The following is a 16,914-nucleotide window of genomic DNA, read 5'->3' on the forward strand; positions in this document are numbered from 1 at the left end:
ATTTACAAGAACTTGATATCACTAATTTCATCTTTTTTTGTTTGCATCAGGTAATCAAATTATGCATTTGCAATGCCCAGAAGATGCATTTGCACAGCTGAGAACAGAATGGACTCCAAATAGAACAAGTCCAGTTAAAATTTAACCCTATCTCTTAAATGTGCAATTCCTTGTCTGATTTGATTTCACTACAAGCATTTAATCTGTCTTGAGACCTTTCCTGCATGGCCTGCTTAATTCAACAAATTCAAAGTAGTCAACCATCATGTCTTGGGCGTGGGAAGCCATCCATTGCTGGAATTGGGCAGTCATATGACTCATCTTGCTGATGGCAAGTTATCTCTATGCATAGGTGAAGAATGCCTCCAAGCAAGAAAGGGCAGTTGCCACTAAGAAGTTGTTCCCATATCCCTGGGAGAAGATCATCGCAGCCGAAAGTTATCTGATTAGCAACAACAAGCGAGCCTCTATCCCTCTCCTGAAACTCCTCTCTATCATCTACTTTCGACATCGCCAGAAACCTAATAACATAGACAATCACATCCGAGCAGTCCCCCTTGGCAGTGACATTCAACCCAAAATAGTGTCTCTCTCTAGTCCATTTGCAGGAAGACACTAGACTGAAGACTTGGTGACCAAACATGAAGTCCTCGGACTCTCTTCTACCCACTGGGTACATCTCTAACAGTTCATTTTCTGTAAGACTAAAATAGACAACACAACGGTCAAATGCTGGTGACTGGAGCCTGCTAACCATTACGGGTGTGCGCTCGTAACACCGCTCAAAAAATTGGCTGTTAGAAAACCCTCCGACGGCAAGTCTGCGGCAGTATGGCCCCCTGACCTTGAAAGCCAGGGCTTGGTTAACAGCCTTGAGTATGGATTCTTGGTCAAAAATGTCGCACTGTAGGGCCTCTTCCAGTTTTTGCCATGTCAGGTAAGGGAAGCGAATGAGGCGTTCAAGGTGCAATTCCTTAGCAGAGCAGCGGTCCTCCGTATTTGGATAATGATTCTGGGCCCAAGCTCGTATAAAATCATAAACAACATCTTCTGATTCCACCTTGAGGGTGTCCACGCAGAAGAGTGCCTCAATTTTATCAAAGGATAGTTGAAGAAGTTCATCCTTGTGGCTAGTCATTGAAATAAATGGTTTTATGAGCTCCTTCTAAGGTAAATTTTGTTGACGATCATTTACAAACGTTAAAAGAAATGTGGAAAAGACTAGCTGATAGTAGTAAGAAGCTACCTCATTATGTCACTGCATATCTTAGATTTCTGCTCCTTTTCTACCTTAATTAGCAATTCTCTTAGATAAAGTTCATGCACTCTAGCAGAAAGCTCGCAGCAAGAAAGTGCCCATTCAATCTTCATCTCCAGCAGTCTGATGCAGACCTCAGCACATGAAAATGCCTGGAACTCATCTGAGATCATCAGCAAATTCACAATCTCTGTATAGGAGGATGGCGACATAGTGGAAAAATATATGAACTCCAGAAGTCCACTGAAGGCTTCTTCTTCTGTTACATCAAATCAAATTCAAAATATCACAACGATGATGGAGCCAACTAAGTAACGTACAAAGAAAGATTCTTTAACACATACCAGATGCTTCAATTTGAATAGTTAGAGATTGTGCTTCTGGTTCGCTCTTCATTTCATTGAAAAGCTTCACATAGAATGGATGAGTGAAGTAGACAAGGCAATACAGTACTAAGCTGAACTTGATTCAATTCTTACCTTGAAAAACATATTGCTTTTCTTGGATAAGATTTTGGAATTTACATTGATTACTTCTTCTGCAGAATCATCTCCATCAGTAGAAAAATGCACACCCTTTGATTTCCTAGAGATGTAATTAACATGTGGAGCCTGATTGCCTACAGAAACATACAATGAATATTAATGTATTTATGTGTGATAAAAATTAGTGCACCTGTCTTTTCTCTGTTTCTCTTAGTAAAAATAAAAAAGCTACTAATGTGGAACTTGTGACTACTTCATTTGTTTTTGCACTATAATTCATATATAATATAGCAGAGACCGTAGTTTAGTTCATAACAGGATGCACTGTTGATTCCAAGTAGGAAATCGGTCGTTTTAAAGTAGTCAAACTATGATATAAAGCATAAGCAAGTTAGTTGGAATGCTAAACTATTGTATAGCCATCAGAGTACATTTGAAGATGAGTTTTAGATACTCAAATATATTAGATATGTTTAATAGCCAAAGATGCTGAAAAACAAACTTCCATCTTATGCAATTTTAAATTTTCATTCATACTATTTTTTTGCTAAAGAAGAAAAGACATCTAATAGAAGGCTATTAGGAAATAAATTCGATAATACAATTTATATGGGCACTAAAACTCAATCCACTTTAGCAATAAAATACATGGCAACCAAGTCAAATGTGCTCGCAACATCACAAAGCTACATGCAATATAAAGTGAGCTCTACGAGAATAGATCCATTTAGAAGAGAAACTAATAGGGTTTTCTATCTTCAATAGACTTACAAGTAGAACTGCGATGCATAAACGAAATGTAGTCATGCAAATATGCACCAATCTAAGTAGAATGAATGCAGCATGGATAATCAGGAAGAAATGAAAGATTGGAATGATGTATGATGGCCCATATGTTTCCCAAGTTCTTCTATCTTTTTCTGAGGGAATACATTCTTCTCTCACTTCCATTACCTTCTTGTTTCATAGCATTCCAGATATTTCACAAGGTTTACTCATTTAGTCTCTCTTCCAATATTGTGATGATTATCACAAAAATTATTCAACGATCATATCCATTCCCTTCAATTATTTCTTTCTTGGTATCTGCACATATACTAGATCCATTACCTTACTGATATAATTCTTTTAAAGCAAAAGAAAGCAACTACTAAATCACTCGAAGAAATAAACACTCAGGAAGCTGACAGCATTATATCAAATGCCTCAAGATTATCCACAACCAACTGAGGAAACCAATCTAGTTAATCTATCCCAAAACAGGCAAAAGAAAGGCGTAATTGAAATAATTGAACAAGAAAAAGATCCACAGAATGGCCAGACTTAAATATTAATGGACTTAAGCTTGGAAAATAAATCACAAAACAAAAGCAAGTTTTCTTGAAAGCTTGTCACTTGTTCCTTTTTATCTGCATGTCTACCACAATCACTTCCTAACTCATACAAATTGTTTCCAATTAAGGAAATGAAAAGAAATGCATCAATCGAATCACCCAAAAAAGAATAGTAATTGAGATATAAGTACTCATCTAAAGAAGAACAGTATGTCTGCTTGGGAACAGATAAAAACTATATAGCCCACCATAAAGATCATATTAAAGGCACATTAGAATCGTTGAAAGATTACTGAAATCAGTGAAATGAAATTGTCAAATCCTCATTGATGTTGGGAGCAGAAGAAATAATCCAGCTTGCAAAGTAGTTCAGATATAAACTCTCACTGTTCTTGATGACACTTGATTCCTCTGCTTCATGCTTCAGAGTATCTCTGTCTGGGATGCCTTCTGTCTTATCAGGTTGCAGAAAATTTGTATCACTATTCTTGATGATACTCAATCTCTCTGCTTCTGACTTCAGAGAATTTTCTGCGGCATTGCCTTCTCCACCATCTGCTTTCAGAAAAATGAAAAAAAAGAAGGCAAAACCTCATTGGGTTCATGAACAAAAGAAGAAAACTATGCAAGAAATGGTAGGAAAATCAAACCATCAACGTTCTCCACAAGACCCGATCCTTCTTCTTCCAGCTTCTGAGTATCTTCTGCCAGGATGCCTTCACTGTCATCACGTTGCAGAGAATTGACATCACCATTCTTAAAGATGCTCGATCCCTCTGCTTCTGTATTCAAAGAACATTCTGCAGCAACGTCTTCTCCACCATCAGCTTGCAGAGAAATGAAAAAAAATAAATCAATAAATTGCCAAAATCTCAACGAATTGAAAAGGTTACAGCCCAAGAAATAGGATGAACACCGAACCCTCACTCACTGTTCCTGAAAACACTCGATCCCTCTGCTTCAAGCTTCACAGCAGCTTCGGCAGCAATATCTTGCCCACCGTCAGCTTTTGCAGAAAAATGATAAAATTTTCAATATATTGTCCTCAAAGAATAGCTGAGTATAAAACGATTTGGGAATAGATTGAAGAATAAAGCTCAAAAAATTGTAGAAAGACCAAATCCTCACCGTTCTTGACAATGCTCGTTTCCTCTTCTTCAGGCTTCGGTGCATCATCTCTGGCCACCCCTTCCCCACCATCAGCTTTCCAAAAAATGATAACAAATCAACGAATTGCCGAATCCTCATTGAATTCATGAATAGAAGAAAGAATGCAGCTCAAGAAATGTTAGAAAGATCAAACCCCACCACTCTTGGTGATAATTGATCCCTCTGCTTCAGGCTCTAAAGGAACATCTGCCGCAATTCTTTCGCCGAGATCAGGTAGTGGTTTCGAAACTATCCTTACAACGAGGTCGTTGTCTGGAGGATGGAGAAAGTGGCGTTTGGTGAGGAACGAATTGAAGCGTTTTAGAGCCTTTCTTGGATCTCTTTGGTTCATTTTCCAGGACAACTCCTGCTCGGATGACCCCATGGATTCCAAGAATGGAGAAAGAAAGATAGGATGTGGAGATCTCAGTAACTAATCCTAATTCTGAAGCAGAGATGGGAAAAGAAAGAAAGGAAGAAGCCCGCCAACATGAGGAAAATAACGGCTTTTTAAAGGAGCTCCCGGATATATCCCCCCAAAGGAAGAACCACTCATTTGCAAAGAACTTTTAAGAGAAGCACTTCTTCACATAATCACATGGCAATTTTCCCTCCCCTCTTTGGAGAGTACGTTAAAACCCTCGTTCATTTATTTGATTGAGGGCATGAAATGCATTTGGCACAAGATATCAAGGATCAGAACCATGCTATCCACTACAGCGGCTTTAAAATCCGTGTTACAACATTTTAAATAAGATAGAGGAGAAAATATCTACATAAAATATATGGTGATTGGGTATATTATCCATGCGTACGTGTAAAGGCCCAGTTTAAAGCGGGCTTGGGCCAGCTGCTTGGGCTGCTCAGCAAGCCCTTCCTCCCTAGTTTCGACAAGGAAAGGGGTGTTTGAGGGCACCTAGAACTCCATCAAGCCTAAGAAATTTCATCTACATAAGGCTCTTTTTCTTCTCTATTGAATCCCATCTCAAATCTCTCGACAGAAGCCGCCCATTCCAAGCTCTTCCTCTGAGTTCTTATTTTGTTTTTCGCCGAAAAGGGGTCGCCGAATCTTCACCAGATTGAGGTAAGGAGTCGAACTTTTTCTTCCTCATGGTTTCTTGGCTTGATGGCCGAGGTCGCCAATTGTTTTGGACCGATGAGCAGCTAGAAAGGCATGAAACAGGGTTGTCCCTACTTCCTTGTCTTTTTCTTGGATTGTTGACCACTGCCGGCCACGGCTCATGCTTGGGACTAATGCCATCGCCGTCGGGTGGAGGAACTGCTGCGGGCCATTGTCCCTCAGCTCTGCCATAGCGGGTTGAGAAGAAGAGGGAGAGAGATGTCTCCACTATTTTAAGTAGAAGAGAAGGCTCTCTCTCTCCTCTTTTCTCTCGCTCTCTAATGTTTTCTCTCTTTATCACTCTTTTTTCTCTCTAGATATTTTAGGACTAGTAAAGAGTCCAGATATCTAGGTAAACCCAGATTGACCAGGTGGATCCTACGAGGGGTCTCGAGCTAGCATTGTACATCCAGAGGTCCGAGTAAACAATGCTAAAAATTAATACAGTTTCATAATTTCATGCCATTAATTGTAGTTGTTGTGGTCACTCGAATGATTAGGGCTAACTTGTAGTGGGACAACCATCTAGGCAAGAAGGTGTTGAGTAGACGACTTTGTCCTCAAATTGCCAGTTACCTTATCTAAGATCTCATATGGACCCACATACCTAAAGTTAAGCTAAACATTCATATAGCAATTATTAGCATGTTGGTGCGGACACCAGTGCCAGGTCAGCCGGTCGCTAAGGATCCAGCCAGCTCAGCGGGTCCCAGCCGATTCAGCCAGCCTGATTTTATTTTAGATTGATTTATTTTAGTTAGATTTATTTTATGTTGATTGGATTTATTTGCATATTGTCATTTTAGGGCCTTTTCGGGATTGTTTTATTTGTAGGGATCTATTTGTTATTTTGTGACCCCATTTATATGGGTTCACCCTCATGTTTAGGTTTTTGATGAATGATGAAAGAAAATTAGCCTTCCTATCTTCTTCTTCCTCTTTCTTTCCCCTCCTCCTCTTCTCCCCCCCTCCTCTTCTTTTTCCTTCCCTCTCCTTCCTGCAGTTGTCCTGCATCAGCTTTGGTATCAGAGCACCTGGTTTTGCCTCTGTTGCCAAAACCCTTTTCTTTTCTGGGCTGCCGTGGGTCAGGCTACGAACGAGAGGAAAAAAAAAAAAAAGAAAAAAGAATCCATGTTCCCGTGGCCATCATCCTCCCAAGGGAAAAGCCCCTAAGACGATTCCCCCACCCCACCCCGCGCACGTCCGACACCTCCAACGCCGTCGCAACCGCTACCGAGAGCACCAACCGCGCGCCCTGCGACCCGACGAAGAGGATCTCCCTGAGCCACCGGCCAACCGTGGCCGTACCCAAGCACGGAAGAGAGGAGGACGCGCTCAGCTCCGCCCGCGTCCCCGTCGCCAGCTGCCACGCTCCATTGCATCTCGGCGTCGCCGTCCGTGGCCAGATCACTCATCGACGCTCCATCGTATCCCACTTCCACACGCTCCCGTGCGTCCCCGGTCGCCGATCTCATCCGGATCCAAGGAAAGGGGCACTGCCACTCCCGAGCGCCCATCGTCCCGATCGTCGTCGCTACCTTCCCCTCTTTGCGATTCTCGACTCCTCGCAGCGATCGCCCGCCTGTGCCCCCATCTCCTTCAACCGCCACCGCACCCCATGCACCGGTTGCTGCGGAAGCAGGTAACCACCTGCAACCTCCTCCCCTCAAAGCCCCACGATGGAGCCGAACCCGTAGTGGGTTCCCGGAGCGGGTGCGCCCGCTAACCCGAACCCAATCGGGTTAAAAAAAAAAAAGAAAAAAGAAAAAAAAAAGAAAGAAAAAAAAAGAAGAAGAAAGAAAAAGAAGAAGAAAAAAAAAAAAAAAGAAGAGTACCTTTCATCTTCCTCCTCTGATCGTCCGCAACTCCACCGCCGCCTCCGCCTCTCCTCCCCCGTTCATACGCCGCTTCCGCCTCCACCGCAGCGCTGCCTCCGACGTCGCCGCTTCCCCTCCGCCCGCACGCAGCGCCGCCCTCTTCCTCTGCCGCCCGCACGCAGCGCCGCCCCCGTGCTGCGACCGCCTCCGCCTCCACCGCAGTGCCACCCCCGTGCTGCGACCGCCTCCGCCTCCACCGCAGTGCCGCCCCCGTGCTGCAACCGCCTCCGCCTCCACCGCAGCGCCGCCCCCTTCCTACGCCACCCACACGCAGCGCCTCCCCCGTGTCACGATTCCCTTAACCCTTCCCTCCTCTTTCTTCCACTGATCGCACCCCCCCTTCCCCTCTGTGGGATCAAGGGTAACCCCATCTCTCCTCCCCTTTCTTCTTCCTTCACGGCCGAACCCACCTCACCTCCCACCCCACCTTCATTTTCTCTCTCGAGCCGATTCTCTCATCGGGCCCGCGCCCGCACCCCCAAAGAATCCACCGGGCCCGACTCTCAGGCCCTAAACACCGGGCCCAATCCGATTTCCTCCTCACAGGCCCAAGCCCGTCGGCCTGCAACGCCACTGCAGAGCCCATTTCGACCTGCCGTGTTGCTGAGATCAACCCCAACTGGAGCCGTTTGACAAGCCTACTTACTGTGCAGCATTTCTGGTCGTCACCCCAACCCAGGTCAGGTTTCTTCCCTTACTACAAATTTTATTTGTTTGTCTAAATTTAGAATTAATTAACTCTTATGTGCTCTATTGATATTGCTTCCTAAAAATTCAACACATCCACTCCAAACAACACCAAAACCCTAGTAGTGGCCTGTCTTTGTTATTAATTGTAGGGCTACCTAATCTTTGGAAGTTCTTTGAGGCTCTGTGCAACCCTGCAACACACTGAAAACTAGTACTATTTGACTGCAACTACTTATCTGAATTTGTTACGTAATTCAAAGCCAATTTCAATTGCTTGAGTTAGCTTCTGATTATATTGAGCATCTACTTTGCAATTTTGAATTCATTTCATGCATTAGGTCTACTTAGGAACCTTTATAGTTGGTCGGATCATACATTTTGTCATTCATTTTATGCATCTACATAGTGGTCGTGTCGCATCTCACCCTGAGTCCCAATTAGGCATGGATTCCAAAATCGAAGCTCTATTAAAAGCTATCCAAGACGCTAACGTTCAAATCCAAAACAACAATGCCCAAATTCATGACCTAACCACAATGTCCACCCAGGTTAATACCCGACTTGATTCAATCGAGGTTTCACTTCAGAGGGTTATTGAATTTAAGAAAACTAGTACCTCCCATTTACCAGGTCTTGAAGGGGATGACACCCTAGAACAACTCCTAGAACAATAAGACTCTGTTCGGCAGGACAATTTTGATAATAGGTCTGTTCCGGGTCACCATTATGCCTACCCTCGCCCTAGAGGACCAGGTCCCTTTCCTAATATTGATAGAGGTTACCGACATAACGTAGAACCCAGAGATCTTCGTGACCCTGATGGAGGCGTAATGAGAGGCATTAGGGTGGAAGCCCCCACTTTTGACGGTCGTCTTGACCCGAAAGTCTTCTCCGATTGGTTACACGAAATGGACCACTTCTTTGAGTGGTACAATCTGTCTGAGAACAAAAAAGTTCGATTCGCTAGAATGAAACTCCTTGGTCGAGCTAAGCTGTTTTGGCAAAACACTGAACAACTATTAGCTAGGAGACATCAACATGAAATAACTGATTGGGTAGAGATGAAAGAGAGACTTAAAGAAAAATACCTGCCTCTGAACTACCAAGACGATCTCCTTAACCGATGGAACACTAAGTCCACATTTGTAAAGCGCCCTGACACACGGAGCACTCCCACGGGTCTTAATTCCTTAGGGTCCAAACCTTCTGTCGGGTCCACTACTCATAGGCCCCCTCCTACTGCCCGTGTCCCAGGCCGAAACACTAATAGCAAGGGAATCCTTGGTGAGCCTCCCAAACCCCATTCCAAAATTCAGTGTTACAAATGTCAAGATTTTGGTCACGTTACCTCCCAATGTGCTAACAAATTTTTCGTTATTGCTCAGCAAGAGCAGGGAGGTGACATAGATGACTTAGAGGAGCAAATCTATGAACCAAACCTCGATGACATTCAGGACATTGAGGAAGAGTGTGATGACAAACCTGAAACCCTAGGATGCACCCACACTACACCTAGCTCGCTTGCACAGTCAGATGGCGAGTCTGACCAGTCTACCATGAGTGTAGTTGGATATGCCCTCGCACAACCCATCGAAACTGATGTTAGGATTTCTGAGCTTGCATATGCACTTACACAACACATTCATAAGTTGTATCAGGAAATCTATAAGGGCATTCATGCATGTACTGCTCAATATAAGATGCAAGCTGATTTTCATGCTAAAGAATTTCAAACTTGGGATTACGTAATGATCTGTTTTAAGGAATTGCAGTCTCTTAGTATTGGACCATTCAGGGTGTTGCACAAGGATGGCACTGACGCCTATGCCATTGACTTTCCATTTGATTTTGGTCATAGCCTTACTCTTAATATTAAAGATTTGGTTGCAATCCCTGATGACTCTTTTGCTGCACACTCTCCTGCGCCCGATGTTTATCCTATTATTGATTCCATGCCATCTTCGTTTCTTTTTATCCTCCATCGAGCACAAAAAGAGTATATTGATTCTATTTTAGCCGAGCAAATAGTTTTTGACAGTGATGGAGGCATCCAGCGTTCTCTGGTTCGTTGGCGTGGACGACCAAAGTCCGGTTATACTTGGATCCAGCACGAGGAGAGACCACTGATTGACCCCGACTTGTTGGAGTACTACCGGGGCTTTACCGAGCCACTTGCGTCGAGGTCGACTTCTTTCCACCCGAGGAGAGTTGGTGCGGACACCAGTGCCAGGTCAACCGGTCGCTAAGGATTCAGCCAGCTCAGCGGGTCCCAGCCGATTCAGCCAGCCTGATTTTATTTTAGATTGATTTATTTTAGTTAGATTTATTTTATGTTGATTGGATTTATTTGCATATTGTCATTTTAGGGCCTTTTCGGGATTGTTTTATTTGTAGGGATCTATTTGTTATTTTGTGACCCCATTTATATGGGTTCACCCTCATGTTTAGGTTTTTGATGAATGATGAAAGAAAATTAGCCTTCCTATCTTCTTCTTCCTCTTTCTTTCCCCTCCTCCTCTTCTCCCCCCTCCTCTTCTTTTTCCTTCCCTCTCCTTCCTGCAGTTGTCCTGCATCGCATGTATAGCAAAGAAGAATATAAGGAGTTATTTAGTACTTGCGACCATCGAGTCGGAAGCCCTAGCATCCCATTGGGTAAAGCGTAGATCCACCCATGGGTGCGAGGCTTCTACTGTGCATCTTGGGGTGCTCGATTTGCTGGGTATCCTTAAGTAGACTCAGGGGCTTGACGCTCCTGTGGGCCTGTGGCTCCTTTCTAAGGACAAACAATAACCTTATGGCCTTGCTGACCATATGTATAATAGGCTCCTCTAGGCCACGTATAATCCTTCTAATAATGAGATCTACCGCATCTATCTAATTTCACCTAAAGGCTGAGCTCTAAAACTTGCACTAGTAGTGGTAGACCTCTTTATTCTTAATTCAATGTCATTATCATGCTAGCCTTGAGAATCATTTGACCAAGCCCTATACTTCACATTTTTCTCTTTTGCAGCTTGAGTATTATTAAGTCCTTTCTCTATCACCGGAGCTTTGTTACGAACCTCTTTATAGGTGGATAGCTCAAATGCAATAACCAATTGTTAGATCCAACCTAAGTTCGTTCTCAAATTTTCTAGCCTGGTCGCCCTCCACTGCTATCAATGTTCGAGCATATGCAAACATTTCTTCGAACTTTGTTGCATCTTGGGCAACTAACATCTTCCCTACTCTAGTCGATCGAACTTCCAGAATTTCTGAAAATGGATACTTTGGAGAAAATACTTCTCATGTCTCTAAATCCTTCCCAAGTGATAGGCGCATCATCCAGTCCTTGATTTCCTTTCTTCATCTTCCAACAATCTGTTGCTCCCCTTTGTAGCACGAAAGTGGCCAAAATGACCTTATTGATACCAACAACGACCTAATACACACCTTCAGATAAATTGATACATAATTTCTAAAACATGATATTCATTAGTACACAATCTTCAACCAGATGATACAGACCTAGCAAATTAATCATCCGGTAACCCAATACACACCTCGAGAGGAAAGAAAAAAAAGCTTCTCAGACGGATGGAGAGAGACTTGATGAGGAAGAAGATGGATGGATGAACAGCCTCAACTCTCCACAATGTATCATGATTTTCTTTATTTTTTTAAAAAAAAGTTGTGAGACGAGCACAAGCTCTGTTAATAAGAAGAGTCCTAACCGAATATAGCCCTTGGGTTTCCACATTAAGATGTAAGCTACAGTAGACATGGCAAAAAAGAAAACTCGCTCTACATAATTTTGTCTGATGCATGCACCAAAAAAGTTTTGTTCCAATAATCACGAATTGCACAGCCAAGCTATTATGTCCCTTCAATTCAATCGGGTGAAGCACGTTATGGATAAAGCTTTTAGACTCATTCAAACACAAGAAACAAGCAGAGATGGATCTCTTAAAAGTGGTTTTATAATTTTGACCTAACCATTCAACTTATTTTTTTTTTTTTTTTGCTGAACCATTCAACTTATTGCAATCCAAAATAAACTATGAAAGATGTCAGCTGTAACTATGTGAAGTTTGTGGCTTTCACCAAGTCCCAACTGTAACATTTTAGTCTATGAAAAACCACATTCTAAACCTAGCACAAATATTAGCAAACAACAAGAGGTTGAGTTCACAAGCCATTTTGCATACATAATCTTTAGAGGAAATCATACATGCATGAGCTTCTGAAAAAAAAAAAAAAAAAAAAAATCGTAAGCAGATGTTACACAAGAATCACAACATTTCAGCACCTTAACCATCCCAGCCCTGCTCAACCTTGTGTGAAGCATCATCTGTTGGCACTCAGTGCATCTAAAGTTAATCAAACTGCTCCCAAAACAAGCTATTTATTATATTCATCATACTCTTACATGGAATTGTAGGCACCATTTCCTCTTTTCTAAAATTCTTTCGACGTCCACTGATGCAGTTGTATAAGAATCCAGTTTTTGGAACAACTTTTTGAAGCTTAGGTTGCTCATTGACTGAATCTGAAGATTAAGAGGTAATCAGTAAAAGCAAAGAAAAACCGTTGCCTATAAGAAATAGAGCATTGCTAAAAAGATATGTCACCTGATTTGCATTCAGTGGTCTTTCCCTTCCTGAATGAGTTTATTGTTCTCCAGCTTCAGTCTTGATATAATGGATATCATCATCACTCAATTGTCCGTCCCCAACTTCTAGCAAATCTGAGTTACCCTCCTGTCACCCTGTTCTTTTTGAGTGGAATTTTGTTTTCAAACCAGACTTTCCTCTAGAAAGGAAAAAAAGCAATTATCTTCCTCCAAATCTGAAAATTGCAATCCTGCGCAATTTTGAATGTTAGAGGATGTGTACAACTTATTGGAACACTTTCCACCCACTACCATGCAGCACCTTTCTAAACAGCATAATGAAGGAGTCGCCTTGCAGAATCTTATTTTTAAAACTGATAAATGTTACAAGTGTCAAAGTATCCAGAAGAACTGGAGATGCTAGCCTTAATAATACCTGACAAAGCATCATGTAAATAATACATTTGGAACCTTCTTTGGATACAACTGAATGAACGCAATGTATAAATTATTGTGCAAACTGTCAGAAAACTACACAATTTTAAGAATTCCTAAACCGAAATGAATTTAGGCTTGATAATAGTTTGCCAGAAGTGACAAGTTCAGACAACAAAATGTTGTCAATTGTCAATGTACAGAAGATATCTACACAAACTTCAGTTAGATTGGCACTTTAACTAGAAGTGTCAAATTGATATGGCATAGATAAGGTTCTAATGTGATGATAACAGGCAGGAGTAACAGAAGCTGTCAAGTGTAATTTATGTATGAGGCATTACGAAACCCAAAAATTTGAGATGTTCTCGTTACCCTCTCATTACTGCACCATAATGTTTTGGTTCCTAGCCATGTCTAATCACCAAATCAGAATCATCAAGAGCAATTAATAATTTGAAAAGACTGACAAAACAAACTAATATTGCAATTTGTTTTTACAAAACCAACATCTTTTCACTTGGTCACTAAATATGTAGCTTGATAAGAATTACATAAGGAAACCTAATGAGAGATCAATCTAATTCAGTTTCCTTAAAGAAGGGAAACTTCACTGGACATCTCTACTATTGAAATGAGAGAAGCTTTTGTGAATGGACTTTTGTTTGTAAATCAGTGCCTTTAAGGGCAATGGAAGCATAATAATGCAATTAAGTAAGAGAGAGAGAGAGAGAGAGAGAACAAATGAACAAGACTCCAATAAATCTATTTCTTGAGATTAAAAAAATCAAAGAAATGGAAATCCAAGAGTCATCAGCCTAGTATCTCTATCTCTAATGAGAAATCTACAAACTTTGTGCTGTCCTAAATATTTCTACAATCAGAAACTCGCAGAAACCATACGCAAATGGTATATAACTTTGGAGATAGTTATACCCCATGTGCTTTATAAGTCGACCAAAAATATCTCATAGCTTATTGCTTCCTTTTCTTTTCCTTTTCCTGTTAATCCAATAAAAACTAAGTGAGCTGTGGGGCTCTGATGATCAGACCTATTTCATGAATCAATCCGGAACTTGCATTGTCATAATTTTCCCTCATAAAGAAGATAGTGGACACAGGCAACTCAATTGTTAAGAAATCACAAATTAGGTCATTTGTCCCAACTAACATAAATCAACAAACTGTTTCTTCTTTCCTTCATTCTTTCTTTTTCGGATGCATGTACTAGAACTTGACAAATAGACTACTGACTATAACAAGTTACTAGTTATAATTCATCTGCTGACTACATAGAAACAAAATGAATAGGTATATAGATTATTGAAATCCTTACAAAAAGGCAGTCAAAACCAAGATATGAGATACGGCTTATACAAAACAGGTAGGAATAGACATACATAAATAATTGTTGTGAATCAGCTTGCCCGCTTTGCAACAGCAACACTGCATCAGTGTACCTGATGGAAGGTTCGATTTTAAAAAGACAGAAACAAAATAATAATTGTATTTCTCCACATTAACAATTGAAACCACATCAAATTGACCACCAATAACTTCAACTACAATGCTTTTAGATTACACTAGATCTAAATGATAATAATTATTGAATATTATAATTTGGTCATTGGCAATCCTTTTTCAACAATTAAGACAAAAATAAACCTTACAGAAAAATATCGGCCTTGCCCATCACCAGTGCCCACCCTCATTAGAATACCAGATTTAAGTATTAATTACACAAATCCTTCTACTCTTATGTAGCTGATCTATTTGAAATGATAATTCTTAAATATGAGTATTTCACACCAAAAGCAACTCTATGACTCTATCATGCATTAAAATCCTTGGCTCTCATTAACAAAAAGCACTTAAAACAAGGAGTTGGAATTAATTTAAATAACTAACCATAGGCTCTGAAACACACTGACCTTGGGTGGAAGCAAGCGCCAATTTCTAACTATGGCATTCCAATGAGTTCTTGTCCAATTCATCAATGTACTCGGTGTTGGGAACATACCCTTGTTATCTTGCTCAAGTTGTTATCTTGCTCTGATTTACAGTAAATCTCTCTCAAACTAAGGTGAGATCAATCACCAGCAACAAAATGATTTGTGCTTCCCTCAACCTCAATATTACTCCACCCAGGTGACAACCCCATGCCCCTATCCTTCATATTGATCCTCACCTTCTCTGCATCCTCCCATCTGCCAGCCCCAGCATACATGTTGGAAAGGAAGATGTAGCTACCTTGATGTTTAGGCTTGAGTTTGAGAAGCTTCTCTGCAGCAAATTCAGCCAATTCAACATTCTTATGAGATTGACAAGCATTAAAAAGAGCACCCCAAACAATAAAGTCTGGTTCAATGGGCATAGCCTCCATGAAAGCAAGGGCTTCATCCAGCCGCCCAGCTCTTCCTAACAGATCCACCATGCAGGTGTAATGCTTCACATTCGGCTCAATCTTGTAATCATATCTCATGCTATCAAATAGCTCAAGCCCTCGCTCCACGTTTCCAGAGTGAGAGCATGCCATTAGCATGGCCAAGTACACCCCTCCATCAGGCTTGACACATGCACATTTCATGTCCTCGAAGCACTGAAGTGCTTGCTTCCAGTTCCCATGGACAGCCCATCCCATTATCATTGCAGTACAAGTAAGAATATCCCTCTCCTCCATATGCTCAAAGACCTGGCTGGCATGGTCAATCTTCCCGCATTTTGAGTACATATCAACAAGAGCTGTTCCTATCACTCCATTTGCCCGAAACCCATTCTTTAGGACATACTCATGGATCCGAATGCCACTCTCCAGAGCCCCCATTCTTGCACAAGCAGAGAGCACCGATGCGATTGTGTAATTGTTAGGCCTCATGCCTGCTTCCAACATCTCATCAAAAGTCCGCAGAGCCCGTGCATTTTCGCCCAGCTGCGAGAAGCCTGCTACCATCGTCGTCCAAGAAACCACATTCCTCTCAGGCATCCAATTGAAAAGCTCGGCCGCCTGCTCCACATTACCTTTTTGTATATACCCATGAATCAAACTGTTCCAAGAAGCCACACTCCTCTCTGGCATTGACTCAAAGAGCTCCCGTGCACCCTCCATATTACCCAACTGGCAACATGCACTGATCGAGACATTCCATAGGAGCACATTAGCAGACTTGTGCCATTCAGGAGTATCATCAAACACCTGGAGCGCGAGGACAGACGAACCAAGCTTGACATACATATCGACGAGGGAGGTGCGGACAAAGGGATCAAGGTCGACGCCAAGCTTGGCGGCGAAGGCATGGAGGGAAGCGCCGACGCTGGGAGCAGGAAGAGAGGCAGCAGATTTGAGGGCAAAAGGGAAGGCGAGGCGGCCCGGGCGGAGGCCGGAGCGAGCCATGAGGGCGAAGTGGGAGAGAGCGGATGAAAAGAGGAAATTTTCGGAGAGGGCGCGGATGAGGGCGTCGAAGAGAGGGGGGGAGGGAGACGGGGGGGAGTGGTGGTGGTGGAAGAAGGAGAGGGCGTAGGACATTGAGCGGAGTGTGGAGCAGGCGGCGACGAGCTGGGCGGCGAGGCGGCCGGTGAGGGGGAGGCGGCGGCGGAGGAGGTGAGCGTGGATTTGTTTGAGGTGGAGAGGAGATTTGGAGGAGTGGACGAGGGAGATGAATTGGAATTCTGAGGGGAGGGGAGGGGGATTGGGCTTCAAGAGGGGAGAGAGGTGGCCCATGGTGACCGTTGGAAGGGAGAAGTGGCCAATGGTGACCTACTCTTTATAAGCACCCGGATGGACGATCTGGATTTAAGGATGTAGATTTTATAAATTATTATTTTTAAGGGTTTTTTTGCATGAATATTTTTAAAAAATTTAAATTTACATAAATATTCTCTTAAAATTTATATTTATTTTTGTACATCATAAAATACTATTTCTTACACAAATGCTCCTAACATAACGATTATTCTAACACCGTTAATAAAAACCAT

General features: G+C 42.2%; 2 protein-coding genes across 2 annotated transcripts; both read right to left on the reverse strand.

The window, feature by feature from the left end:
* Nucleotides 1-4: 4 nt before the first annotated feature.
* LOC120112790 (BTB/POZ domain-containing protein At2g46260-like) lies at nt 5-5,096 on the reverse strand. The gene is made up of 9 exons (XM_088715253.2): nt 4,386-5,096; nt 4,206-4,280; nt 4,009-4,083; nt 3,728-3,904; nt 3,465-3,632; nt 1,738-1,877; nt 1,603-1,666; nt 1,247-1,517; nt 5-1,130 (listed from the first exon to the last, which is right to left on the reverse strand). Exons 1-9 carry the CDS (start codon nt 4,609-4,611, stop codon nt 257-259), a joined length of 2,070 nt encoding a protein of 689 aa, XP_088571379.1. The 5' UTR covers nt 4,612-5,096; the 3' UTR covers nt 5-256.
* A 6,760-nt stretch (nt 5,097-11,856) lies between these two features.
* LOC103721856 (Tetratricopeptide repeat (TPR)-like superfamily protein) lies at nt 11,857-16,668 on the reverse strand. The gene is made up of 4 exons (XM_008812219.5): nt 14,871-16,668; nt 14,340-14,399; nt 12,524-12,755; nt 11,857-12,441 (listed from the first exon to the last, which is right to left on the reverse strand). The coding sequence occupies exon 1, from the start codon at nt 16,655-16,657 to the stop codon at nt 15,029-15,031; it is 1,629 nt and encodes a 542-aa protein (XP_008810441.1). The 5' UTR covers nt 16,658-16,668; the 3' UTR covers nt 11,857-12,441; nt 12,524-12,755; nt 14,340-14,399; nt 14,871-15,028.
* Nucleotides 16,669-16,914: the final 246 nt, after the last annotated feature.

Source organism: Phoenix dactylifera, chromosome 2, assembly GCF_051530095.1.
Source record: "Phoenix dactylifera cultivar Ajwa chromosome 2, Ajwa_hap1_PhDact_Kaust_v1.1, whole genome shotgun sequence".
Lineage (NCBI taxonomy): Eukaryota > Viridiplantae > Streptophyta > Magnoliopsida > Arecales > Arecaceae > Phoenix > Phoenix dactylifera.